At 54.9% G+C, this 26,878-nt stretch overlaps 2 protein-coding genes across 2 annotated transcripts; both read left to right on the top strand.

Annotated features, from left to right (window-relative positions):
* Positions 1-13,531: 13,531 nt before the first annotated feature.
* On the top strand, positions 13,532-15,921 carry LOC141569854 (testis-specific Y-encoded protein 1-like). The gene is made up of 7 exons (XM_074324377.1): positions 13,532-13,538; positions 13,616-13,892; positions 13,988-14,162; positions 15,152-15,229; positions 15,384-15,495; positions 15,595-15,740; positions 15,847-15,921. The coding sequence occupies exons 1-7, from the start codon at positions 13,532-13,534 to the stop codon at positions 15,919-15,921; spliced, it is 870 nt and encodes a 289-aa protein (XP_074180478.1).
* A 6,712-nt stretch (positions 15,922-22,633) lies between these two features.
* On the top strand, positions 22,634-24,699 carry LOC141569858 (testis-specific Y-encoded protein 1-like; the record flags this gene model as incomplete). Its single annotated transcript, XM_074324381.1, has 5 exons — positions 22,634-22,789; positions 23,870-23,974; positions 24,129-24,240; positions 24,340-24,485; positions 24,588-24,699. Coding segments are annotated over exons 1-5 (631 nt in total), but the record flags the coding sequence as incomplete, so codon positions are not given.
* Between the last annotated feature and the right edge of the window lie 2,179 nt (positions 24,700-26,878).

Below are 26,878 nucleotides of genomic sequence, written 5' to 3'. Positions count from 1 at the left end.
GGAGGAGCACGGGGTTGGGCTGAAACGCTTCTGCCAAGCTGTGCACTGTGAGCGTTTCTTCACCCAGTGGCCTGGACGTAGGGGATGGCATTATTCAGTCTACATCACGGACAGGCTAAGGACTTCTGCCCTTGTGCTGGCATCCCGGAGGGTCCCGGAATTTGTGTGAGTGATGCCTGAGAGGAGGGCGTTGCCACTCAGGAGCTACTGCAGGAAGGATCTCTGGGGCGAAGGGTAGACTTCCTGAGGTACTTTCACCTCCACAGGAGCCTTTGTTTTACGGTGGGTTCCTCGCACTTTAGGGTGCCTCAGGCCGCAGGAGGGCCGAATCCCTGGTGTACATAGAGCAGGGGTTGCGTGCCTTTGAGGGAAGGGGATGCGGCAGCAATCGATTGGTGACCAGCACCTAGCCTGCTCTTTCTGGAGTGGTTAACAGTGGTAAAGACAGCGCTGTAATCCATGTGGGGGGTAGGGACTTCCTGCCGCACCTGGGAGCGGAGGATTCCTCTGTGTGCCTGACAAGGCCTTCCTTGTTGAGTATCAACTGGATGCTGCGTGATCCTCTCGGTCCCTACCGTATTGTCTGAGGTCGCTCACGCTGTCCGGTCTCCTTGAGCTCACTGAATCACTCACTGCCCCCCACACTCAATCTCAGAGGTTGGAGGCTTTGAGAGCCACATTCATTAGTCCCCGTGTTAGCCTGCAAGGAACACTGTATATGACCAGCTGCTCCTCAGGGTTGCGGCATCAGAATGTGTATGACCCGTCACGCACAAGTAGAGGGTGTCGGGAGGCATTGGCTCTGGACAGGATGGATTGACCTGCTGTGCCAGAGGTCCACGGAGAGGGAATGGCAACCTGTCTTTCCAGCACCACATTTTATGCTAAAGTTACTCCTGGCAGCTCTCATATTGAGTCCCTCAAATTTGTCTGCTTGCAGAAGGGAAAGACTTCCCAGTGACCCTAGGGTCGGGGCGTGTGCGCACACCAGACCAGGACGTGGTTGACACGAGTACGAGCCCCTTAGGTGTTCCTTAACAGCCTTTACTGTCTGCTCTCCGCAATTAGGAAGGTCACGCGGATTTCATGATGAGGCTCTATGAGGGGAAGGGATCATCCATAATCCTCTCCTCAGGACACAATGGCTCAACAGTGCACCGGGGTTGGCTGCAGATTTGGCTTGGCCTGAGACGATGGTCGGTGTGTCGTGGCAGCGTTCTCATTCATGTGTGTAGCAGGGAAGGAAGCCTGCCACTGCCGTAGGTCGACGTGCCTGCCTATGTTGGGCTTTTCGCGCAGCCCTGAGAACATGGCCTATTTGCACTGTGACTGCGGAATACAGCTGGGCAGAGCTGGCACCCTCTGAAAGCAGTTGAGCAACTTCTCATGGGGCGCAATTCTGAGATGTGGTTCCAAGTAAAGTGCACTCGCACCGAAAGTCCAATGTTGCACAGATGTGCTGGGTGGCATGGCGGGACAGTTAAGTGATGGCATCTTCTTTTGACTATCAAGCAGCTCATGGTGACCCTACCGCAGTGTTCCCAGTCCTTTCCGGGAGCAGTCTAGTCCTGGAAGCATGAGAGTGCAGGAGCGGTCAGGCTCCATTTCTCCAAAGGCGGTGACTTGTGGCGGGTGTTGGCCACTGTGTTCATGTTAGTCTCCCTTCTGATGCACCTTTTGGATATTTGCGCCAGTGTATCTGGCGTTGTGCACGTGAGTTTGCTGCTGTTTCACTCACCGTGAACATGACCCTCTGTACCCCACATCTTCCACCCCTACCGGGCCCAAACTCCTTGTCCACTTCTGGGTGTGCTTCTGTTTCTGCTCTTGTCATGCCCATTCCTGTTGCAGCACTCCTTTTCGTTCTGTCACGGGTCGAGGTAATTTGCGGGGGTTCGAGTGTCGTGGAGGTGTCACGTCTCAGCGAAATGAAACTCTCGGATATCTGCCAAAGGAGGCGGTTTTCATGCGGAGGTAAATTGCATAGTAGGAAAGCTACCAGAGCACTCCAGGTGTTGGCAGGGTCGAGAAAGAGCCCACGAGGGAAGCCAGAGGGTATCCCTGTGATGTATGAGATCCAGGAGAGCCCGGACTGGCAAAAAACCTTCTTACCATATGTAGGGGAATGCTGCTTTCTGCAAAGGTATGCAAAAATGTCGTCTGCAGGTAAGGGAGGATTTCAACTGTGGCTCTAGATTCGGGGTGCATCGTGGCATGGGCACTCAAGTTTAGAGCGGATGGGAAGCAGGTCGTCTAATGGTTTTGGTATTGGCTCACGCGACATGTTTCTTTCCTGACACGATGGATCCTGCTGGGCACACACTGGGCACAGTGTGTGACAGGGAATAAGGAAAAGTTCAGGACCAGAGTGTGTACATTCAAAAATAGGCCGGGCTATGTAGCTCAGCGGGGGCAGAGGAAGGACGATGTGTCGGAATTAAGAGAGAGGTGGGCACAAAGAAAGGTCTGCACAAATCTCTTGGATGGCTCCAGATGGTCTCTCCGCGAGGAGAGACGGGAAAGATCACTCAGTGAATGTCTGAGACTCAATTTGTCCAGCGGACCCGTGAAGGCGGAGAACTCTGCTTCAAATGTCCCAGGCTTCGATCCTTACCTCTTGCCAGGCCCTGCATCTCCGTCATGGGTCCCACTGACCATTCCTCCTCCTCCAGAGCATTCGTAGTTTTCCCATCATTTCCTGAAAATCGATGGGAGGAGAAATGGATTTTGTGAGCTTTCTCAGTGACATGAGCAGTTACGTGCAGAATCATATAGATAAATATAGATAGGGATATACTTGGATAATTAGAGAGGTATATGGATGCATTGGTATGGGGAGCTACGGTGTGTGCGTCCTCGTGTAGATGTATGTGAGTACAGTGAAATACGATACGTCTCATGAAAGAAAAAGCACCTGTGTTTTGGGCTATTGGGAACTGCCAAACCACAGAGTTCTGAGCAACAGTGTCACTGATGCAGTGCCTTACGTGGGCAGAGACACTGCAGCAGTGTCCTTGCCTCCCTCTTTGGATAGAACAGAGTTAAAAAAAGGAAGGAAAAAAACAACACCTTTGTTGGCCGACAGGGGCTGTACACACAGTAGACCAAATGGAACCAATCAGCATAGGGTAGAGGAAAAGAAAACCCTTATCAGACACATTTGTTTATGTTCCCGTCAAGCAAATGAGAAACTTTTCCCTGAGGTTACTTGTATAAGAACAAAACGGCTTGGGGTGATTTTGGTGAGCCTGACTTTATTCCACTGCTGTCTTCAGTCACAGCATCGGATGGTGAGCCTTACGGAAATCCTCCACAGTTTATTCTCAGTCACGGTCAACAAGTTTGGAAGGACAGGGTCGGCTGGAGAGCACTCTGCTGTGCGTGCTGCCCAGCAGCACGACCGCTTGCCCTAGCATTTGTGTTGTGAGTATTCAATCCCCTCTGACCGCAACAGGGAAGGTGTGCATCTGTCTGAGCTGCTTAGCAGGGAGCAGCACAGCTCATCCCTTCTTCTCCTCGAAGCAATGTTCTCAGTGTTCACCAAGACAAGGAAGAAATTGTGTAAGTGTAATGCTAGCTCGAGACTCCAAAACTTCTGCAGTGACATGGCCCAGGTGGAGGGATGTTTGTCAGTGTTCCTAGAATCTGTTGAAAAAGGGAACACATGGCATGAACAAAGTGAGGAGCTTACAAAGGTGTGACCATACGGAGACTCAGCTTCTCTTACGGCAATTGAGTGGTGGGTGAACAAGACACTCTACTATGTGCTTTATTCGCCAAAGCTCCACCTTGTTGGACCTCATAGCACACGATAGTGCGAGATACAAGAAAATGGGTGCGTGACAGCCACAAAATAAAGGTATCACAAAGAGAAGGACATAAGAATAGAAAGACAGAGAGAAGGAGAGGTACCTGAGAAGAGAGTGAGGGAGGCAGGGAGTCAGCGAGGCAGGGAAGGAGGGAGGAGGTCAGTGTGAGAAGGATAAACAGAGATAGACAGATGGAGAGAGAGAGAGAGAGAGAGAGAGAGAGAGAGAGAGAGAGAGAGAGAGAGAAAAGAGAAACAGAGGGAAAGGGCAACAGAATGACCTGTGTTAATAAGGTGTTTATTTCCCCTTGAGTACAGGCGGTCAATTCTGCAAATATGAAGTCCACGCCCTCCTACATGTAGTGTCCATGGCAGTGTCTGCAGGTTGCTTCTCACATATGCCTATTCCAGGGATACCCTGTGTAGGCCAGGTCATGTATTCCCTGGGCTATTTCCTGAGAGCTCCATGTGGAACAGTTTGACAATTGCTACAGGACTGTGATTTTGGTGGAGGGAAGCCCGGCATAGCGCCCAGTGTTCCAGTAGGTGGCGCCCCGGCCATGAAAACACCCAGAGGCCAGCTGCAGGGCATTGCTGCAGGCTGATTTTTGTAGGGGGCTCCAGGTGCCTGAGTCCCGCAGGTGCTTATGGTGAGCCTGAGGAAGGAGCCAGGCCAAGAAGCAAACGGGTGGGATGGGAGCAGCTGGATAGGAGGTCCTTAGCCAGGCAGGGCCAGGGACCGGGACTGAGCGGGGCTCTGGCATCCTTGCAGCGGATTGAGTGGGGGGCGGGGCGGGCCCTCAGCACATGCGCACTACATGCCTGAGGCAGGCAGCCAAACCCAGAAGCCCGGCTCTAGGGCCCGAGGCTTCTGGCGGCCTGGTCGGCTCTGAAGACACGTGCGCCTTCCACGCCTTCTCCACTGCACAGCTTAGAGCAGGGCCCCATGGCGAGTGAGGCTGGGAAGGGGGCAGGTCTGGCGGTCTGGGAGTCCTCGGATGACTTAGCTGTGGAACCGTGCCTTCAACAGGCAGCGGCCCGACAGTGCCCCGGCCCAGCGGGGCTCCCGGAGACCCTGCAGGCCGCCGCAGGTGCGAGGGTGGCAGAGGCCTCCATCCTCAGCGTGGCGTCGGAGCAGGAAGGAGGGGCCCGCGCGTGGCCACATGAGGCAGTGCTGCTTGTAAAGGACGTCGCACATGAGGTAGAGGTCGTGACAGAAGAGGAAGTGGTGGCCCAGGAGGCTGTGGACGATGATTCGGAGGTGCGGCACGTGGAGGAACTCGGGGTCATGGGGGACGGACAGAACGAGGTACGGTGTGTTGGGAGTGAGGAGGAGGCACAGGCCCCGGTGTGGAAGGACAAGCCTGGGCCGGCCCTGCTGGCACCACGCCGGCGGTCTGGGTACAGCCAGCAGTCCCCACTGGAGCTGCTGCAGGCCCTTCAGTTACAGGTGAGGGTTGAGAAGGCCCGGCACAGTCACGCCTACTATCGGCTGAGGCGCAAGAGCTGTCAGAGGAGGCAGCCTCATCTGGAGCGTAGAAGGAATATCATCCAGTGCATCCATGGCTTCTGGGCCAAAGCCGTATCCTTAGGGGTGACGCCTGGGGTATGCTGCTGAACGGAAGACAGCCACGGCAGGCAGAAAAGAGAAAGGCCTGGTGGAAGCCCGGTAAGGGCTGAGGGAAGGGCCCGAGTGCCTCGTAAGCACGTCTGGGGTCAGGTGTAGGAGGACCAGGAGAGTCCTCAGGCGTCTGAGCAGAAATTATGGGCCAATCCTTTCGACACAGCGGTTACCCGAGCACACTTCCTTGGCCTCAGGGAGTGTGCCCGGGCAATGTGTATGGGGGCTACCTGACACACTGCAGACATTTCAAGGACACAGTGTCCTGGGCAATCACAGCAGAAATGGAGCACACACACTCCTCCCAGGCACTCTGTGTGCGGGTAGTTGTTCCACAGTCGAGTGCCAAAGCACCGTTAGGTGTTGTATGTGGGTGTTAAGCGGTAGGTGTAAAGCGGTTGGATGCCGCCGTCCTTCCCAAGACACCACTCTGCTAGTCGAGCTGAGGAGCGGGCTACAGCGCTGCTACCAGAACGCGTCCACGCAAATCCCCAGTGCCCCCTCTCACACACACAAACGCAATCACAGGGCTAGGTCTGAGTAAAACAGAGCCCCCTTCCGCACGCAGGTATCTCGAGGAGCTGAGTGTGGACACAGCTTCATGGGAACAAACAACCCCCCCACCCCCTGACGGGGAATGTGGACACAGGAGTCGGACATCATACGCAGTGCTTTTTGAGCACGGGTACACACAAGTCAGGTGCAGAACAGGGATAAATCAGCAAGCACAGCCACCTCGTGTCATCACAGGCGGCATCAGATGAACCCGCAGCCTGGGATAGCACAGTCCTACGCACGTAGGATGAAAGGCAGGGGCTGAGGCATTGGGTGGGTGGCAAGGCCTAGCATCCTGCCACGTGCCACAGCAGTACCGCCTCTATCCCAGACTGGCTGAGCTGCTGTTGTCTCTGCCTTCCACAGCATGAAGACTCCTTGACCAGAGCACAGATTCTGAACCACCCCAACTTGTCACCCTTGATCAATTGCCAAGATGAAGAGATGCTTAGCTACCTGACCAGTTTGGAGGTGAGATGGTGTGACTGGAGCAGGGCTAGGGGCGCCCGGTTGGGATGATGTGATTCAGAGAAGGGACACTAGTCCTGCCACCATGCAAGCTCAGCAAGCTAGAAGACATGTAACTTTTCTCGACTTCTCTCACATGGCAGGTACAGGAATTGAGCCACCCCAGGTATCAGTGAATTGAAGTTTCTCTTCTGGAGTAACCCCTACTTCCACAATGAAGTGACCATCAAGGAGTATCACGTTAGCTTTGCTGGTAAATGGTGCTCACGATAGGTAGAGACTGGGCACAAGGGGCGAGGCACGGGTGCTGGGCCAGTGTGTCCGTCATGTTCCTCGTGTCTTCCTCCAGGGTATAGGGCATCTCGTTCCACGTCAGTCTGCTGGTTCTGGGACTATGAACGTGGATGCAGCAGTCGCAGGCATGACAGCACGGGCCTTAACTTCTTCAATTGGTTGTCTGACCACAACTTTCCAGGGTCTAGCAGGATAGCTGAGGTGCGAGCCCTCTGAACATGGTCAGAACTGATGCTGATGGAGGCTAGAGGTAGGTGGCAGGGGTCTTGGCTCTGCCCTGAGCTGCCTGCCCTGTTTCCTCTGCCAGATCATCAGCGAGGACCTGTGGCCCGATCCGGTGCAGTTCTACCCGAGGGATACAGATGAAAGAGGAGGGACCTGACAGGAAGCCCATGGTGAGGAGCCCCTTGGGCTGTGTGGTGTGCGGCACAGGGAGTCTCAGTGCAGGAAGCGAAGGGAAACCGAGGCTCAAAGGAGAATGGGAGCCACCTGATGTTCCCGCTGGGAGTGGGGCAGAGGCTTACCGCAGAACCTGGGGCGGGGGGGCCTCAGTGCACAGAGGGTACGGGGGAGCGAGAGGCTTCAACCGATCTGAGGTTTCATGCCAATGCCCCGGGACACCAAGGCAGAAGGAGTGTTCCTGACCGCATTTCCCAGGTGGCCTCCCTGGCGCTCTGGGGCCTGCCATTGGGGCCTCTTGCAACTCCTTCAGCTTGAGTCCCTAGGGTGCCCCTCCATACCATCGAGGCAGAGACCCCGCCAGTCCTGTCCTATCCCTTTACAATGTGGATATTGTAACTCCCTTTGAAATTTTACAGAAACCGTGAGGGCCCCACAGTCAAGACCATGATCCTGGTAATGCCAATAGAATATCTGCACGTCTCTATTTAAAACGCAAAGGGTGGATTGCAGTGGGATTTTATGGGGGACTGGTGTGCTACCCGCTCACCCAACTGGTGGGTAGGTCTCGTGGTCTTGCATCGACACCTCCATGGGTTTACTCATGTGTGTGTGTGCCCGCTTGTCGTGTGTACGTGTTGGGGCACTGCTGATCCTGAGAGGCAGAAGGCAGCGCGTGGGATGTGGCCGAGCAGAACAAGAGCTAGGAGCATCTGCAGATGGGAGTGGTGGCATAATCAGTCCCCTTTGTTCTTTTGCACAGCACCGACTGGACGGGTGGGTCTCCCGAGGAAGATTCAGAGCATTTGTACCAGCTCTCTGGAGCGGCAGTGACAGAGATATAAAGAAGTTGAGCATTGCTGCCGTGTCTGTGTTGTGTGTCTGAGAGGCCATGTTTTTGTATTGAGCAGACCGCCTCCAGGGGTGGGCTATGAGCTGCAGCCTGTGGATTGTGCTGTGTGTGGGGTGGGGGCAGAGCAGGGCTCTAGAACTGGAGCCCAGAATACTGCAGGAAGCACAATTCCCGAGAGGCTGTGCTTCTTCCTTTGAGGACATAGATTTTGGGGTTGCGGTGAGGAGGAAATAAAAGACAGGCTCCTGAAATGGATGATGCCATGACCTGTGCGAAGGTACCAGACACAGGGTTCAGACCCGGTGACCTCCCCGTGTCTAAGACACTTTCGTGTATATTCCTTCATTTGGATGGCGGCCGCATTCTGACAGGACGCAACACAGGTGACTTTGAGACCTAGAGGTCACGGACCCTTGGAGTGTCCACTGGGAATATTGACAGCTTATGGGCACTCAAGACCTCTGCCCCCGTGAGCGGCATTTAAGGCAGTGTGCGGTGAAGTGCAGCGGCGTGGTATGACGTGATCTGTGCGTCACACTGCCGCGGGTTTCGTCCCTCCTCCTTTAGGTATGGACTGAGGGACAGGCAATGAGTGACACCGTGTCTCATTAGTGACGTGCGTCCATTAGTGACACCGCTGGTCTGCTCGCTCGGGTAACAGGGGAAAGGGAGACCTGCCAGGGATACGTGGCTTCCCTGCAGAAGATGTGCCCTCATGTGAAATACTGGGTCTCATGAGTGATGGTGAGACACAAAGGGACAAAGTGGAGGAGCACGGGGTTGGGCTGAAACGCTTCTGCCAAGCTGTGCACTGTGAGCGTTTCTTCACCCAGTGGCCTGGACGTAGGGGATGGCATTATTCAGTCTACATCACGGACAGGCTAAGGACTTCTGCCCTTGTGCTGGCATCCCGGAGGGTCCCGGAATTTGTGTGAGTGATGCCTGAGAGGAGGGCGTTGCCACTCAGGAGCTACTGCAGGAAGGATCTCTGGGGCCGAAGGGTAGACTTCCTGAGGTACTTTCACCTCCACAGGAGCCTTTGTTTTACGGTGGGTTCCTCGCACTTTAGGGTGCCTCAGGCCGCAGGAGGGCCGAATCCCTGGTGTACATAGAGCAGGGGTTGCGTGCCTTTGAGGGAAGGGGATGCGGCAGCAATCGATTGGTGACCAGCACCTAGCCTGCTCTTTCTGGAGTGGTTAACAGTGGTAAAGACAGCGCTGTAATCCATGTGGGGGGTAGGGACTTCCTGCCGCACCTGGGAGCGGAGGATTCCTCTGTGTGCCTGACAAGGCCTTCCTTGTTGAGTATCAACTGGATCCTGCGTGATCCTCTCGGTCCCTACCGTATTGTCTGAGGTCGCTCACGCTGTCCGGTCTCCTTGAGCTCACTGAATCACTCACTGCCCCCCACACTCAATCTCAGAGGTTGGAGGCTTTGAGAGCCACATTCATTAGTTCCCGTGTTAGCCTGCAAGGAACACTGTATATGACCAGCTGCTCCTCAGGGTTGCGGCATCAGAATGTGTATGACCCGTCACGTACAAGTAGAGGGTGTCGGGAGGCATTGGCTCTGGACAGGATGGATTGACCTGCTGTGCCAGAGGTCCACGGAGAGGGAATGGCAACCTGTCTTTCCAGCACCACATTTTATGCTAAAGTTACTCCTGGCAGCTCTCATATTGAGTCCCTCAAATTTGTCTGCTTGCAGAAGGGAAAGACTTCCCAGTGACCCTAGGGTCGGGGCGTGTGCGCACACCAGACCAGGACGTGGTTGACACGAGGACGAGCCCCTTAGGTGTTCCTTAACAGCCTTTACTGTCTGCTCTCCGCAATTAGGAAGGTCACGCGGATTTCATGATGAGGCTCTATGAGGGGAAGGGATCATCCATAATCCTCTCCTCAGGACACAATGGCTCAACAGTGCACCGGGGTTGGCTGCAGATTTGGCTTGGCCTGAGACGATGGTCGGTGTGTCGTGGCAGCGTTCTCATTCATGTGTGTAGCAGGGAAGGAAGCCTGCCACTGCCGTAGGTCGACCTACCTGCCTATGTTGGGCTTTTCGCGCAGCCCTGAGAACATGGCCTATTTGCACTGTGACTGGGGAATACAGCTGGGCAGAGCTGGCACCCTCTGAAAGCAGTTGAGCAACTTCTCATGGGGCGCAATTCTGAGATTTGGTTCCAAGTAAAGTGCACTCGCACCGAAAGTCCAATGTTGCACAGATGTGCTGGGTGGCATGGCGGGACAGTTAAGTGATGGCATCTTCTTTTGACTATCAAGCAGCTCATGGTGACCCTACCGCAGTGTTCCCAGTCCTTTCCGGGAGCAGTCTAGTCCTGGAAGCATGAGAGTGCAGGAGCGGTCAGGCTCCATTTCTCCAAAGGCGGTGACTTGTGGCGGGTGTTGGCCACTGTGTTCATGTTAGTCTCTCTTCTGATGCACCTTTTGGATATTTGCGCCAGTGTATCTGGCGTTGTGCACGTGAGTTTGCTGCTGTTTCACTCACCGTGAACATGACCCTCTGTACCCCACATCTTCCACCCCTACCGGGCCCAAACTCCTTGTCCACTTCTGGGTGTGCTTCTGTTTCTGCTCTTGTCATGCCCATTCCTGTTGCAGCACTCCTTTTCGTTCTGTCACGGGTCGAGGTAATTTGCCGGGGTTCGAGTGTCGTGGAGGTGTCACGTCTCAGCGAAATGAAACTCTCGGATATCTGCCAAAGGAGGCGGTTTTCATGCGGAGGTAAATTGCATAGTAGGAAAGCTACCAGAGCACTCCAGGTGTTGGCAGGGTCGAGAAAGATCCCACGAGGGAAGCCAGAGGGTATCCCTGTGATGTATGAGATCCACGGACCGGACTGGCAAAAACCTTCTTACCATATGTAGGGAATGCTGCTTTCTGCAAAGGTATGCAAAAATGTCGTCTGCAGGTAAGGGAGGATTTCAACTGTGGCTCTAGATTCGGGGTGCATCGTGGCATGGGCACTCAAGTTTAGAGCGGATGGGAAGCAGGTCGTCTAATGGTTTTGGTATTGGCTCACGCGACATGTTTCTTTCCTGACACGATGGATCCTGCTGGGCACACACTGGGCACAGTGTGTGACAGGGAATAAGGAAAAGTTCAGGACCAGAGTGTGTACATTCAAAAATAGGATGTGAAGGCCGGGCTATGTAGCTCAGCGGGGGCAGAGGAAGGACGATGTGTCGGAATTAAGAGAGAGGTGGGCACAAAGGAAGGTCTGCACAAATCTCTTGGATGGCTCCAGATGGTCTCTCCGTGAGGAGAGACGGGAAAGATCACTCAGTGAATGTCTGAGACTCAATTTGTCCAGCGGACCCGTGAAGGCGGAGAACTCTGCTTCAAATGTCCCAGGCTTCGATCCTTACCTCTTGCCAGGCCCTGCATCTCCGTCATGGGTCCCACTGACCATTCCTCCTCCTCCAGAGCATTCGTAGTTTTCCCATCATTTCCTGAAAATCGATGGGAGGAGAAATGGATTTTGTGAGCTTTCTCAGTGACATGAGCAGTTACGTGCAGAATCATATAGATAAATATAGATAGGGATATACTTGGATAATTAGAGAGGTATATGGATGCATTGGTATGGGGAGCTACGGTGTGGCCGTCCTCGTGTAGATGTATGTGAGTACAGTGAAATACGATCGTCTCATGAAAGAAAAAGCACCTGTGTTTTGGGCTATTGGGAACTGCCAAACCACAGAGTTCTGAGCAACAGTGTCACTGATGCAGTGCCTTACGTGGGCAGAGACACTGCAGCAGTGTCCTTGCCTCCCTCTTTGGATAGAACAGAGTTAAAAAAAGGAAGGAAAAAAACAACACCTTTGTTGGCCGACAGGGGCTGTACACACAGTAGACCAAATGGAACCAATCAGCATAGGGTAGAGGAAAAGAAAACCCTTATCAGACACATTTGTTTATGTTCCCGTCAAGCAAATGAGAAACTTTTCCCTGAGGTTACTTGTATAAGAACAAAACGGCTTGGGGTGATTTTGGTGAGCCTGACTTTATTCCACTGCTGTCTTCAGTCACAGCATCGGATGGTGAGCCTTACGGAAATCCTCCACAGTTTATTCTCAGTCACGGTCAACAAGTTTGGAAGGACAGGGTCGGCTGGAGAGCACTCTGCTGTGCGTGCTGCCCAGCAGCGCCGCTTGCCCTAGCATTTGTGTTGTGAGTATTCAATCCCCTCTGACCGCAACAGGGAAGGTGTGCATCTGTCTGAGCTGCTTAGCAGGGAGCAGCACAGCTCATCCCTTCTTCTCCTCGAAGCAATGTTCTCAGTGTTCACCAAGACAAGGAAGAAATTGTGTAAGTGTAATGCTAGCTCGAGACTCCAAAACTTCTGCAGTGACATGGCCCAGGTGGAGGGATGTTTGTCAGTGTTCCTAGAATCTGTTAAAAAAGGAACACATGGCATGAACAAAGTGAGGAGCTTACAAAGGTGTGACCATACGGAGACTCAGCTTCTCTTACGGCAATTGAGTGGTGGGTGAACAAGACACTCTACTATGTGCTTTATTCGCCAAAGCTCCACCTTGTTGGACCTCATAGCACACGATAGTGCGAGATACAAGAAAATGGGTGCGTGACAGCCACAAAATAAAGGTATCACAAAGAGAAGGACATAAGAATAGAAAGACAGAGAGAAGGAGAGGTACCTGAGAAGAGAGTGAGGGAGGCAGGAAGTCAGCGAGGCAGGGAAGGAGGGAGGAGGTCAGTGTGAGAAGGATAAACAGAGATAGACAGACGGAGAGAGAGTGAGAGACAGAGAGAGAGAGAGAGAGAGAGAGAGAGAGAGAGAGAGAGAGGAAGATGCAAACAGAGGGAAAGGGCAACAGAATGACCTGTGTTAATAAGGTGTTTATTTCCCCTTGAGTACAGGCGGTCAATTCTGCAAATATGAAGTCCACGCCCTCCTACATGTAGTGTCCATGGCAGTGTCTGCAGGTTGCTTCTCACATATGCCTATTCCAGGGATACCCTGTGTAGGCCAGGTCATGTATTCCCTGGGCTATTTCCTGAGAGCTCCATGTGGAACAGTTTGACAATTGCTACAGGACTGTGATTTTGGTGGAGGGAAGCCCGGCATAGCGCCCAGTGTTCCAGTAGGTGGCGCCCCGGCCATGAAAACACCCAGAGGCCAGCTCCAGGGCATTGCTGCAGGCTGATTTTTGTAGGGGGCTCCAGGAGTGCGAGTTGCGAAGGTGCTTATGGTGAGCCTGAGGAAGGAGCCAGGCCAAGAAGCAAACGGGTGGGATGGGAGCAGCTGGATAGGAGGTCCTTAGCCAGGCAGGGCCAGGGACCGGGACTGAGCGGGGCTCTGGCATCCTTGCAGCGGATTGAGTGGGGGGCGGGGCGGGCCCTCAGCACATGCGCACTACATGCCTGAGGCAGGCAGCCAAACCCAGAAGCCCGGCTCTAGGGCCCGAGGCTTCTGGCGGCCTGGTCGGCTCTGAAGACACGAGCGTCCGCCTTCCACGCCTTCTCCACTGCACAGCTTAGAGCAGGGCCCCATGGCGAGTGAGGCTGGGAAGGGGGCAGGTCTGGCGGTCTGGGAGTCCTCGGATGACTTAGCTGTGGAACCGTGCCTTCAACAGGCAGCGGCCCGACAGTGCCCGGCCCAGCGGGGCTCCCGGAGACCCTGCAGGCCGCCGCAGGTGCGAGGGTGGCAGAGGCCTCCATCCTCAGCGTGGCGTCGGAGCAGGAAGGAGGGGCCCGCGGGTGGCCACATGAGGCAGTGCTGCTTGTAAAGGACGTCGCACATGAGGTAGAGGTCGTGACAGAAGAGGAAGTGGTGGCCCAGGAGGCTGTGGACGATGATTGGAGGTGCGGCACGTGGAGGAACTCGGGGTCATGGGGGACGGACAGAACGAGGTACGGTGTGTTGGGAGTGAGGAGGAGGCACAGGCCCCGGTGTGGAAGGACAAGCCTGGGCCGGCCCTGCTGGCACCACGCCGGTCTGGGTACAGCCAGCAGTCCCCACTGGAGCTGCTGCAGGCCCTTCAGTTACAGGTGAGGGTTGAGAAGGCCCGGCACAGTCGCGCCTACTATCGGCTGAGGCGCAAGAGCTGTCAGAGCAGGCAGCCTCATCTGGAGCGTAGAAGGAATATCATCCAGTGCATCCATGGCTTCTGGGCCAAAGCCGTATCCTTAGGGGTGACGCCTGGGGTATGCTGCTGAACGGAAGACAGCCACGGCAGACAGAAAAGAGAAAGGCCAGGTGGAAGCCCGGTAAGGGCTGAGGGAAGGGCCCGAGTGCCTCGTAAGCACGTCTGGGGTCAGGTGTAGGAGGACCAGGAGAGTCCTCAGGCGTCTGAGCAGAAATTATGGGCCAATCCTTTCGACACAGCGGTTACCCGAGCACACTTCCTCGGCCTCAGGGAGTGTGCCCGGGCAACGTGTATCTGGGCTACCTGACACACTGCAGACATTTCAAGGACACAGTGTCCTGGGCAATCGCAGCAGAAATGGAGCACACACACTCCTCCCAGGCACTCTGTGTGCGGGTAGTTGTTCCACAGTCGAGTGCCAAAGCACCGGTAGGTGTTGTATGTGGGTGTTAAGCGGTAGGTGTAAAGCGGTTGGATGCCGCCGTCCTTCCCAAGACACCACTCTGCTAGTCGAGCTGAGGAGCGGGCTACAGCGCTGCTACCAGAACGCGTCCACGCAAATCCCCAGTGCCCCCCTCTCACACACACAAACGCAATCACAGGGCTAGGTCTGAGTAAAACAGAGCCCCCTTCCGCACGCAGGTATCTCGAGGAGCTGAGTGTGGACACAGCTTCATGGGAACAAACAACCCCCCCACCCCCCCGACGGGGAATGTGGACACAGGAGTCGGACATCATACGCAGTGCTTTTTGAGCACGGGTACACACAAGTCAGGTGCAGAACAGGGATAAATCAGCAAGCACAGCCACCTCGTGTCATCACAGGCAGCATCAGATGAACCCGCAGCCTGGGATAGCACAGTCCTACGCACGTAGGATGAAAGGCAGGGGCTGAGGCATTGGGTGGGTGGCAAGGCCTAGCATCCTGCCACGTGCCACAGCAGTACCGCCTCTATCCCAGACTAGCTGGGCTGCTGTTGCCTCTGCCTCCCACAGCATGAAGACTCCTTGACCAGAGCGCAGATTCTGAACCACCCCCACTTGTCAGCCTTGATCAGTGGCCAAGATGAAGACATGCTTAGCTACATGACCAATCTGGAGGTGAGATGATGTGCCAGGGTTGGCGGCAGTGGGAGCAGGGCTGGGGGCGCCCGGAAGGGTGGTGTGATTTGGAGAAGGGGCCCGAGTGCTGCCAGCACGCAAGCTCAGCAAGCTAGAAGACATGTCACTTTTCTCGACCTCTCGGACGTGGCAGGTGCAGGAATTGAGCCACCCCAGGTATCAGTGTCAGCTGAAGTTTTTCTTTCGGAGTAACCCCTACTTCCACAATGAAGTGATCATCAAGGAGTATCACGTTAGCTTTGCTGGTAAGTGGTGGTGCTCACGATAGGTAGAGACTGGGCACAAGGGGCGAGGCACGGGTGCTGGGCCAGTGTGTCCATCATGTTCCTCGTGTCTTCCTCCAGGGTATAGGGCATCTCGTTCCACGTCAGTCTGCTGGTTCTGGGACTATGAACGTGGATGCAGCAGTCGCAGGCATGACAGCACGGGCCTTAACTTCTTCAATTGGTTGTCTGACCACAACTTTCCAGGGTCTAGCAGGATAGCTGAGGTGCGAGCCCTCTGAACATGGTCAGAACTGATGCTGATGGAGGCTAGAGGTAGGTGGCAGGGGTCTTGGCCCTGCCCTGAGCTGCCTGCCCTGTTTCCTCTGCCAGATCATCAGCGAGGACCTGTGGCCCGATCCGGTGCAGTTCTACCCGAGGGATACAGACGAAAGAGGAGGGACCTGACAGGAAGCCCATGGTGAGGAGCCCCTTGGGCTGTGTGGTGTGGGGCACAGGGGAGTCTCACTGCAGGAAGCGAAGGGGAAACCGAGGCTCAAAGGAGAATGGGAGCCACCTGATGTTCCCGCTGGGAGTGGGGCAGAGGCTTACCGCAGAACCTGGGGCGGGGGGGCCTCAGTGCACAGAGGGTACGGGGAAGCGAGAGGCTTCAACCGATCTGAGGTTTCATGCCAATGCCCTGGGACTCAAGGCAGAAGGAGTGTTCCTGACCGCATTTCCCAGGTGGCCTCCCTGGCGCTCTGGGGCCTGCCATTGGGGCCTCTTGCAACTCCTTCAGCTTGAGTCCCTAGGGTGCCCCTCCATACCATCGAGGCAGAGACCCCGCCAGTCCTGTCCTATCCCTTTACAATGTGGATATTGTAACTCCCTTTGAAATTTTACAGAAACCGTGAGGGCCCCACAGTCAAGACCATGATCCTGGTAATGCCAATAGAATATCTGCACGTCTCTATTTAAAACGCAAAGGGTGGATTGCAGTGGGATTTTATGGGGGACTGGTGTGCTACCCGCTCACCCAACTGGTGGGTAGGTCTCGTGGTCGCGCATCGACACCTCCATGGGTTTACTCATGTGTGTGTGTGCCCGCTTGTCGTGTGTACGTGTTGGGGCACTGCTGATCCTGAGAGGCAGAAGGCAGCGCGTGGGATGTGGCCGAGCAGAACAAGAGCTAGGAGCATCTGCAGATGGGAGTGGTGGCATAATCAGTCCCCTTTGTTCTTTTGCACAGCACCGACTGGACGGGTGGGTCTCCCGAGGAAGATTCAGAGCATTTGTACCAGCTCTCTGGAGCGGCAGTGACAGAGATATAAAGAAGTTGAGCATTGCTGCCGTGTCTGTGTTGTGTGTCTGAGAGGCCATGTTTTTGTATTGAGCAGACCGCCTCCAGGGGTGGGCTATGAGCTGCAGCCTGTGGATTGTGCTGTGTGTGGGGTGGGGCAGAGCAGGACTCTAGAACTGGAGCCCAGAATACAGCAGGAAGCACAATTCACGAGAGGCTGTGCTTCTTCCTTTGAGGACATAGATTTTGGGGTTGCGGTGAGGAGGAAATAAAAGACAGGCTCCTGAAATGGATGATGCCATGACCTGTGCGAAGGTACCAGACACAGGGTTCAGACCCGGTGACCTCCCGTGTCTAAGACACTTTCGTGTATATTCCTTCTTTTGGATGGCGGCCGACACTGACAGGACGCAACACAGGTGACTTTGAGACCTAGAGGTCACGGACCCTTGGAGTGTCCACTGGGAATATTGACAGCTTATGGGCACTCAAGACCTCTGCCCCGTGGCGGCATTTAAGGCAGTGTGCGGTGAAGTGCAGCGTGGTATGGCGTGATCTGTGCGTCACACTGCATGGCTCTGCCTCCTCCTTTAGGTATGGACTGAGGGACAGGCAATGAGTGACACCGTGTCTCATTAGTGCGTCCATTAGTGACACCGCTGGTCTGCTCGCTCGGGTAACAGGGGAAAGGGAGACCTGCCAGGGATACGTGGCTTCCCTGCAGAAGATGTGCCCTCATGTGAAATACTGGGTCTCATGAGTGATGGTGAGACACAAAGGGACAAAGTGGAGGAGCACGGGGTTGGGCTGAAACGCTTCTGCCAAGCTGTGCACTGTGAGCGTTTCTTCACCCAGTGGCCTGGACGTAGGGGATGGCATTATTCAGTCTACATCACGGACAGGCTAAGGACTTCTGCCCTTGTGCTGGCATCCCGGAGGGTCCCGGAATTTGTGTGAGTGATGCCTGAGAGGAGGGCGTTGCCACTCAGGAGCTACTGCAGGAAGGATCTCTGGGGCCGAAGGGTAGACTTCCTGAGGTACTTTCACCTCCACAGGAGCCTTTGTTTTACGGTGGGTTCCTCGCACTTTAGGGTGCCTCAGGCCGCAGGGCCGAATCCCTGGTGTACATAGAGCAGGGGTTGCGTGCCTTTGAGGGAAGGGATGCGGCAGCAATCGATTGGTGACCAGCACCTAGCCTGCTCTTTCTGGAGTGGTTAACAGTGGTAAAGACAGCGCTGTAATCCATGTGGGGGGTAGGGACTTCCTGCCGCACCTGGGAGCGGAGGATTCCTCTGTGTGCCTGACAAGGCCTTCCTTGTTGAGTATCAACTGGATGCTGCGTGATCCTCTCGGTCCCTACCGTATTGTCTGAGGTCGCTCACGCTGTCCGGTCTCCTTGAGCTCACTGAATCACTCACTGCCCCCCACACTCAATCTCAGAGGTTGGAGGCTTTGAGAGCCACATTCATTAGTCCCCGTGTTAGCCTGCAAGGAACACTGTATATGACCAGCTGCTCCTCAGGGTTGCGGCATCAGAATGTGTATGACCCGTCACGCATACAAGTAGAGGGGTGTAGGGAGGCATTGGCTCTGGACAGGATGGATTGACCTGCTGTGCCAGAGGTCCACGGAGAGGGAATGGCAACCTGTCTTTCCAGCACCACATTTTATGCTAAAGTTACTCCTGGCAGCTCTCATATTGAGTCCCTCAAATTTGTCTGCTTGCAGAAGGGAAAGACTTCCCAGTGACCCTAGGGTCGGGGCGTGTGCGCACACCAGACCAGGACGTGGTTGACACGAGTACGAGCCCCTTAGGTGTTCCTTAACAGCCTTTACTGTCTGCTCTCCGCAATTAGGAAGGTCACGCGGATTTCATGATGAGGCTCTATGAGGGGAAGGGATCATCCATAATCCTCTCCTCAGGACACAATGGCTCAACAGTGCACCGGGGTTGGCTGCAGATTTGGCTTGGCCTGAGACGATGGTCGGTGTGTCGTGGCAGCGTTCTCATTCATGTGTGTAGCAGGGAAGGAAGCCTGCCACTGCCGTAGGTCGACGTGCCTGCCTATGTTGGGCTTTTCGCGCAGCCCTGAGAACATGGCCTATTTGCACTGTGACTGGGGAATACAGCTGGGCAGAGCTGGCACCCTCTGAAAGCAGTTGAGCAACTTCTCATGGGGCGCAATTCTGAGATGTGGTTCCAAGTAAAGTGCACTCGCACCGAAAGTCCAATGTTGCACAGATGTGCTGGGTGGCATGGCCGGACAGTTAAGTGATGGCATCTTCTTTTGACTATCAAGCAGCTCATGGTGACCCTACCGCAGTGTTCCCAGTCCTTTCCGGGAGCAGTCTAGTCCTGGAAGCATGAGAGTGCAGGAGCGGTCAGGCTCCATTTCTCCAAAGGCGGTGACTTGTGGCGGGTGTTGGCCACTGTGTTCATGTTAGTCTCCCTTCTGATGCACCTTTTGGATATTTGCGCCAGTGTATCTGGCGTTGTGCACGTGAGTTTGCTGCTGTTTCACTCACCGTGAACATGACCCTCTGTACCCCACATCTTCCACCCCTACCGGGCCCAAACTCCTTGTCCACTTCTGGGTGTGCTTCTGTTTCTGCTCTTGTCATGCCCATTCCTGTTGCAGCACTCCTTTTCGTTCTGTCACGGGTCGAGGTAATTTGCGGGGGTTCGAGTGTCGTGGAGGTGTCACGTCTCAGCGAAATGAAACTCTCGGATATCTGCCAAAGGAGGCGGTTTTCATGCGGAGGTAAATTGCATAGTAGGAAAGCTACCAGAGCACTCCAGGTGTTGGCAGGGTCGAGAAAGATCCCACGAGGGAAGCCAGAGGGTATCCCTGTGATGTATGAGATCCACGAGAGCCCGGACTGGCAAAAAACCTTCTTACCATATGTAGGGGAATGCTGCTTTCTGCAAAGGTATGCAAAAATGTCGTCTGCAGGTAAGGGAGGATTTCAACTGTGGCTCTAGATTCAGGGTGCATCGTGGCATGGGCACTCAAGTTTAGAGCGGATGGGAAGCAGGTCGTCTAATGGTTTTGGTATTGGCTCACGCGACATGTTTCTTTCCTGACACGATGGATCCTGCTGGGCACACACTGGGCACAGTGTGTGACAGGGAATAAGGAAAAGTTCAGGACCAGAGTGTGTACATTCAAAAATAGGATGTGAAGGCCGGGCTATGTAGCTCAGCGGGGGCAGAGGAAGGACGATGTGTCGGAATTAAGAGAGAGGTGGGCACAAAGAAAGGTCTGCACAAATCTCTTGGATGGCTCAGATGGTCTCTCCATGAGGAGAGACGGAAAGATCACTCAGTGAATGTCTGAGACTCAATTTGTCCAGCGGACCCGTGAAGGCGGAGAACTCTGCTTCAAATGTCCCAGGCTTCGATCCTTACCTCTTGCCAGGCCCTGCATCTCCGTCATGGGTCCCACTGACCATTCCTCCTCCTCCAGAGCATTCGTAGTTTTCCCATCATTTCCTGAAAATCGATGGGAGGAGAAATGGATTTTGTGAGCTTTCTCAGTGACATGAGCAGTTACGTGCAGAATCATATAGATAAATATAGATAGGGATATACTTGGATAATTAGAGAGGTATATGGATGCATTGGTATGGGGAGCTACGGTGTGTGCGTCCTCGTGTAGATGTATGTGAGTACAGTGAATTACGATACGTCTCATGAAAGAAAAAGCACCTGTGTTTTGGGCTATTGGGAACTGCCAAACCACAGAGTTCTGAGCAACAGTGTCACTGATGCAGTGCCATATGTGGGCAGAGACACTGCAGCAGTGTCCTTGCCTCCCTCTTTGGATAGAACAGAGTTAAAAAAAGGAAGGAAAAAAAAAACACCTTTGTTGGCCGACAGGGGCTGTACACACAGTAGACCAAATGGAACCAATCAGCATAGGGTAGAGGAAAAGAAAACCCTTATCAGACACATTTGTTTATGTTCCCGTCAAGCAAATGAGAAACTTTTCCCTGAGGTTACTTGTATAAGAACAAAACGGCTTGGGGTGATTTTGGTGAGCCTGACTTTATTCCACTGCTGTCTTCAGTCACAGCATCGGATGGTGAGCCTTACGGAAATCCTCCACAGTTTATTCTCAGTCACGGTCAACAAGTTTGGAAGGACAGGGTCGGCTGGAGAGCACTCTGCTGTGCGTGCTGCCCAGCAGCACGACCGCTTGCCCTAGCATTTGTGTTGTGAGTATTCAATCCCTACTGACCGCAACAGGGAAGGTGTGCATCTGTCTGAGCTGCTTAGCAGGGAGCAGCACAGCTCATCCCTTCTTCTCCTCCAAGCAATGTTCTCAGTGTTCACCAAGACAAGGAAGAAATTGTGTAAGTGTAATGCTAGCTCGAGACTCCAAAACTTCTGCAGTGACATGGCCCAGGTGGAGGGATGTTTGTCAGTGTTCCTAGAATCTGTTGAAAAAAGGAACACATGGCATGAACAAAGTGAGGAGCTTACAAAGGTGTGACCATACGGAGACTCAGCTTCTCTTCACGGCAATTGAGTGGTGGGTGAACAAGACACTCTACTATGTGCTTTATTCGCCAAAGCTCCACCTTGTTGGACCTCATAGCACACGATAGTGCGAGATACAAGAAAATGGGTGCGTGACAGCCACAAAATAAAGGTATCACAAAGAGAAGGACATAAGAATAGAAAGACAGAGAGAAGGAGAGGTACCTGAGAAGAGAGTGAGGAGGCAGGGAGTCAGCGAGGCAGGGAAGGAGGGAGGAGGTCAGTGTGAGAAGGATAAACAGAGATAGACAGACGGAGAGAGAGAGGAGAGAGAGAGAGAGAGAGAGAGAGAGAGAGGAGAGAAAAGAGAAACAGAGGGAAAGGGCAACAGAATGACCTGTGTTAATAAGGTGTTTATTTCCCCTTGAGTACAGGCGGTCAATTCTGCAAATATGAAGTCCACGCCCTCCTACATATAGTGTCCATGGCAGTGTCTGCAGGTTGCTTCTCACATATGCCTATTCCAGGGATACCCTGTGTAGGCCAGGTCATGTATTCCCTGGGCTATTTCCTGAGAGCTCCATGTGGAACAGTTTGACAATTGCTACAGGACTGTGATTTTGGTGGAGGGCATAGCGTCCAGTGTGCCAGTAGGTGGCGCCCCGGCCATGAAAACACCCAGAGGCCAGCTGCAGGGCGTCGCTGCAGGCTGATTTTGGTAGGGGGCTCCAGGAGTGCGAGTTGCGAAGGTGCTTATGGTGAGCCTGAGGAAGGAGCCAGGCCAAGAAGCAAACGGGTGGGATGGGAGCAGCTGGATAGGAGGTCCTTAGCCAGGCAGGGCCAGGGACCGGGACTGAGCGGGGCTCTGGCATCCTTGCAGCGGATTGAGTGGGGGCGCGGGCACTCAGCACATGCGCACTACATGCCTGAGGCAGGCAGCCAAACCCAGAAGCCCGGCTCTAGGGCCCGAGGCTTCTGGCGGCCTGGTCGGCTCTGAAGACACGAGCGTCCGCCTTCCACGCCTTCTCCACTGCACAGCTTAGAGCAGGGCCCCATGGCGAGTGAGGCTGGGAAGGGGGCAGGTCTGGCGGTCTGGGAGTCCTCGGATGACTTAGCTGTGGAACCGTGCCTTCAACAGGCAGCGGCCCGACAGTGCCCCGGCCCAGCGGGGCTCCCGGAGACCCTGCAGGCCGCCGCAGGTGCGAGGGTGGCAGAGGCCTCCATCCTCAGCGTGGCGTCGGAGCAGGAAGGAGGGGCCCGCGCGTGGCCACATGAGGCAGTGCTGCTTGTAAAGGACGTCGCACATGAGGTAGAGGTCGTGACAGAAGAGGAAGTGGTGGCCCAGGAGGCTGTGGACGATGATTGAGGAGGTGCGGCACGTGGAGGAACTCGGGGTCATGGGGGACGGACAGAAGCAGTGCGGTGTGTTGGGAGTGAGGAGGAGTCACAGGCCCCGGTGTGGAAGGACAAGCCTGGGCCGGCCCTGCTGGCACCACGCCGTCTGGGACAGCCAGCAGTCCCCACTGGAGCTGCTGCAGGCCCTTCAGTTACAGGTGAGGGTTGAGAAGGCCCGGCACAGTCGCGCTACTATCGGCTGAGGCGCAAGATCTGTCAGAGCAGGCAGCCTCATCTGGAGCGTGAAGGAATATCATCCAGTGCATCCATGGCTTCTGGGCCAAAGCCGTATCCTTAGGGGTGACGCCTGGGGTATGCTGCTGAGCGGAAGACAGCCACGGCAGGCAGAAAAGACAAAGGCCAGGTGGAAGCCCGGTAAGGGCTGAGGGAAGGGCCAGTGCCTCGAAGCACGCGTCTGGGGTCAGGTGTAGGAGGACCAGGAGAGTCCTCAGGCGTCTGAGCAGAAACTATGGTCCAATCCTTTCGACACAGCGGTGACCCGAGCACACTTCCTTGGCCTCAGGGAGTGTGCCCGGCAACGGCGGTATCTGACACACTGCAGACATTTCAAGGACACAGTGTCCTGGGCAATCGCAGCAGAAATGGAGCACACACACTCCTCCCAGGCACTCTGTGTGCGGGTAGTTGTTCCACAGTCGAGTGCCAAAGCACCGGTAGGTGTTGTATGTGGGTGTTAAGCGGTAGGTGTAAAGCGGTTGGATGCCGCCGTCCTTCCCAAGACACCACTCTGCTAGTCGAGCTGAGGAGCGGGCTACAGCGCTGCTACCAGAACGCGTCCACGCAAATCCCCAGTGCCCCCCTCTCACACACACAAACGCAATCACAGGGCTAGGTCTGAGTAAAACAGAGCCCCCTTCCGCACGCAGGTATCTCGAGGAGCTGAGTGTGGACACAGCTTCATGGGAACAAACAACCCCCCCCCCCCGACGGGGAATGTGGACACAGGAGTCGGACATCATACGCAGTGCTTTTTGAGCACGGGTACACACAAGTCAGGTGCAGAACAGGGATAAATCAGCAAGCACAGCCACCTCGTGTCATCACAGGCAGCATCAGATGAACCCGCAGCCTGGGATAGCACAGTCCTACGCACGTAGGATGAAAGGCAGGGGCTGAGGCATTGGGTGGGTGGCAAGGCCTAGCATCCTGCCACGTGCCACAGCAGTACCGCCTCTATCCCAGACTAGCTGGGCTGCTGTTGCCTCTGCCTCCCACAGCATGAAGACTCCTTGACCAGAGCGCAGATTCTGAACCACCCCCACTTGTCAGCCTTGATCAGTGGCCAAGATGAAGACATGCTTAGCTACATGACCAATCTGGAGGTGAGATGATGTGCCAGGGTTGGCGGCAGTGGGAGCAGGGCTGGGGGCGCCCGGAAGGGTGGTGTGATTTGGAGAAGGGGCCCGAGTGCTGCCAGCACGCAAGCTCAGCAAGCTAGAAGACATGTCACTTTTCTCGACCTCTCGGACGTGGCAGGTGCAGGAATTGAGCCACCCCAGGTATCACTGTCAGCTGAAGTTTTTCTTTCGGAGTAACCCCTACTTCCACAATGAAGTGATCATCAAGGAGTATCACGTTAGCTTTGCTGGTAAGTGGTGGTGCTCACGATAGGTAGAGACTGGGCACAAGGGGCGAGGCACGGGTGCTGGGCCAGTGTGTCCGTCATGTTCCTCGTGTCTTCCTCCAGGGTATAGGGCATCTCGTTCCACGTCAGTCTGCTGGTTCTGGGACTATGAACGTGGATGCAGCAGTCGCAGGCATGACAGCACGGGCCTTAACTTCTTCAATTGGTTGTCTGACCACAACTTTCCAGGGTCTAGCCGGAAAGCTGAGGTGCGATCCCTCTGAACATGGTCAGAACTGATGCTGATGGAAGCTAGAGGTAGGTGGCCGCTTGGCCCTGCCCTGAGCTGCGTGCCCTGTTTCCTCTGCCAGATCAACAGCGAGGACCTGTGGACCGAGCCGGTCCAGTTCTACCCGGGGGATAAAGACGAGAGGGGAGGGACCTGGGAGGAAGCCCATGGGGGGGGGCCCCTTGGGCTGTGTGGTGTGGGGCACAGGGGAGTCTCACTGCAGGAAGCGAAGGGGAAACCGAGGCTCAAAGGAGAATGGGAGCCACCTGATGTTCCCGCTGGGAGTGGGGCAGAGGCTTACCGCAGAACCTGGGGCGGGGGGGCCTCAGTGCACAGAGCGTAAGGGGAAGCGATAGGCTTCAACCGATCTGAGGTTTCATGCCAATGCCCCGGGACACCAAGGCAGAAGGAGTGTTCCTGACCGCATTTCCCAGGTGGCCTCCCTGGCGCTCTGGGGCCTGCCATTGGGGCCTCTTGAAACTCCTTCAGCTTGAGTCCCTAGGGTGCCCCTCCATACCATCGAGGCAGAGACCCCGCCAGTCCTGTCCTATCCCTTTACAATGTGGATATTGTAACTCCCTTTGAAATTTTACAGAAACCGTGAGGGCCCCACAGTCAAGACCATGATCCTGGTAATGCCAATAGAATATCTGCACGTCTCTATTTAAAACGCAAAGGGTGGATTGCAGTGGGATTTTATGGGGGACTGGTGTGCTACCCGCTCACCCAACTGGTGGGTAGGTCTCGTGGTCGCGCGACACCTCCATGGGTTTACTCATGTGTGTGTGTGCCCGCTTGTCGTGTGTACGTGTTGGGGCACTGCTGATCCTGAGAGGCAGAAGGCAGCGCGTGGGATGTGGCCGAGCAGAACAAGAGCTAGGAGCATCTGCAGATGGGAGTGGTGGCATAATCAGTCCCCTTTGTTCTTTTGCACAGCACCGACTGGACGGGTGGGTCTCCCGAGGAAGATTCAGAGCATTTGTGCCAGCTCTCTGGAGCGGCAGTGACAGAGATATAAAGAAGTTGAGCATTGCTGCCGTGTCTGTGTTGTGTGTCTGAGAGGCCACGTTTGTGTATTGAGCAGACCGCCTCCAGGGGTGGGCTATGAGCTGCAGCCTGTGGATTGTGCTGTGTGTGGGGTGGGGGCAGAGCAGGACTCTAGAACTGGAGCCCAGAATACAGCAGGAAGCACAATTCCCGAGAGGCTGTGCTTCTTCCTTTGAGGACATAGATTTTGGGGTTGCGGTGAGGAGGAAATAAAAGACAGGCTCCTGAAATGGATGATGCCATGACCTGTGCGAAGGTACCAGACACAGGGTTCAGACCCGGTGACCTCCCCGTGTCTAAGACACTTTCGTGTATATTCCTTCTTTTGGATGGCGGCCGCACTGACAGGACGCAACACAGGTGACTTTGAGACCTAGAGGTCACGGACCCTTGGAGTGTCCACTGGGAATATTGACAGCTTATGGGCACTCAAGACCTCTGCCCCCGTGAGCGGCATTTAAGGCAGTGTGCGGTGAAGTGCAGCGGCGTGGTATGACGTGATCTGTGCGTCACACTGCCGCGGGCTCTGCGCTCCTCCTTTAGGTATGGACTGAGGGACAGGCAATGAGTGACACCGTGTCTCATTAGTGACGCGTCCATTAGTGACACCGCTGGTCTGCTCGCTCGGGTAACAGGGGAAAGGGAGACCTGCCAGGGATACGTGGCTTCCTGCAGAAGATGTGCCCTCATGTGAAATACTGGGTCTCATGAGTGATGGTGAGACACAAAGGGACAAAGTGGAGGAGCACGGGGTTGGGCTGAAACGCTTCTGCCAAGCTGTGCACTGTGAGCGTTTCTTCACCCAGTGGCCTGGACGTAGGGGATGGCATTATTCAGTCTACATCACGGACAGGCTAAGGACTTCTGCCCTTGTGCTGGCATCCCGGAGGGTCCCGGAATTTGTGTGAGTGGTGCCTGAGAGGAGGGCGTTGCCACTCAGGAGCTACTGCAGGAAGGATCTCTGGGGCTGAAGGGTAGACTTCCTGAGGTACTTTCACCTCCACAGGAGCCTTTGTTTTACGGTGGGTTCCTCGCACTTTAGGGTGCCTCAGGCCGCAGGAGGGCCGAATCCCTGGTGTACATAGAGCAGGGGTTGCGTGCCTTTGAGGGAAGGGGATGCGGCAGCAATCGATTGGTGACCAGCACCTAGCCTGCTCTTTCTGGAGTGGTTAACAGTGGTAAAGACAGCGCTGTAATCCATGTGGGGGGTAGGGACTTCCTGCCGCACCTGGGAGCGGAGGATTCCTCTGTGTGCCTGACAAGGCCTTCCTTGTTGAGTATCAACTGGATCCTGCGTGATCCTCTCGGTCCCTACCGTGATTGTCT

This window comes from Rhinolophus sinicus, unplaced genomic scaffold (genome assembly GCF_036562045.2).
Source record: "Rhinolophus sinicus isolate RSC01 unplaced genomic scaffold, ASM3656204v1 Contig22, whole genome shotgun sequence".
NCBI lineage: Eukaryota > Metazoa > Chordata > Mammalia > Chiroptera > Rhinolophidae > Rhinolophus > Rhinolophus sinicus.
The sequence above is the reverse complement of the archived record's forward strand: the minus strand, read 5'-3'. Positions and strand labels throughout refer to the sequence as shown.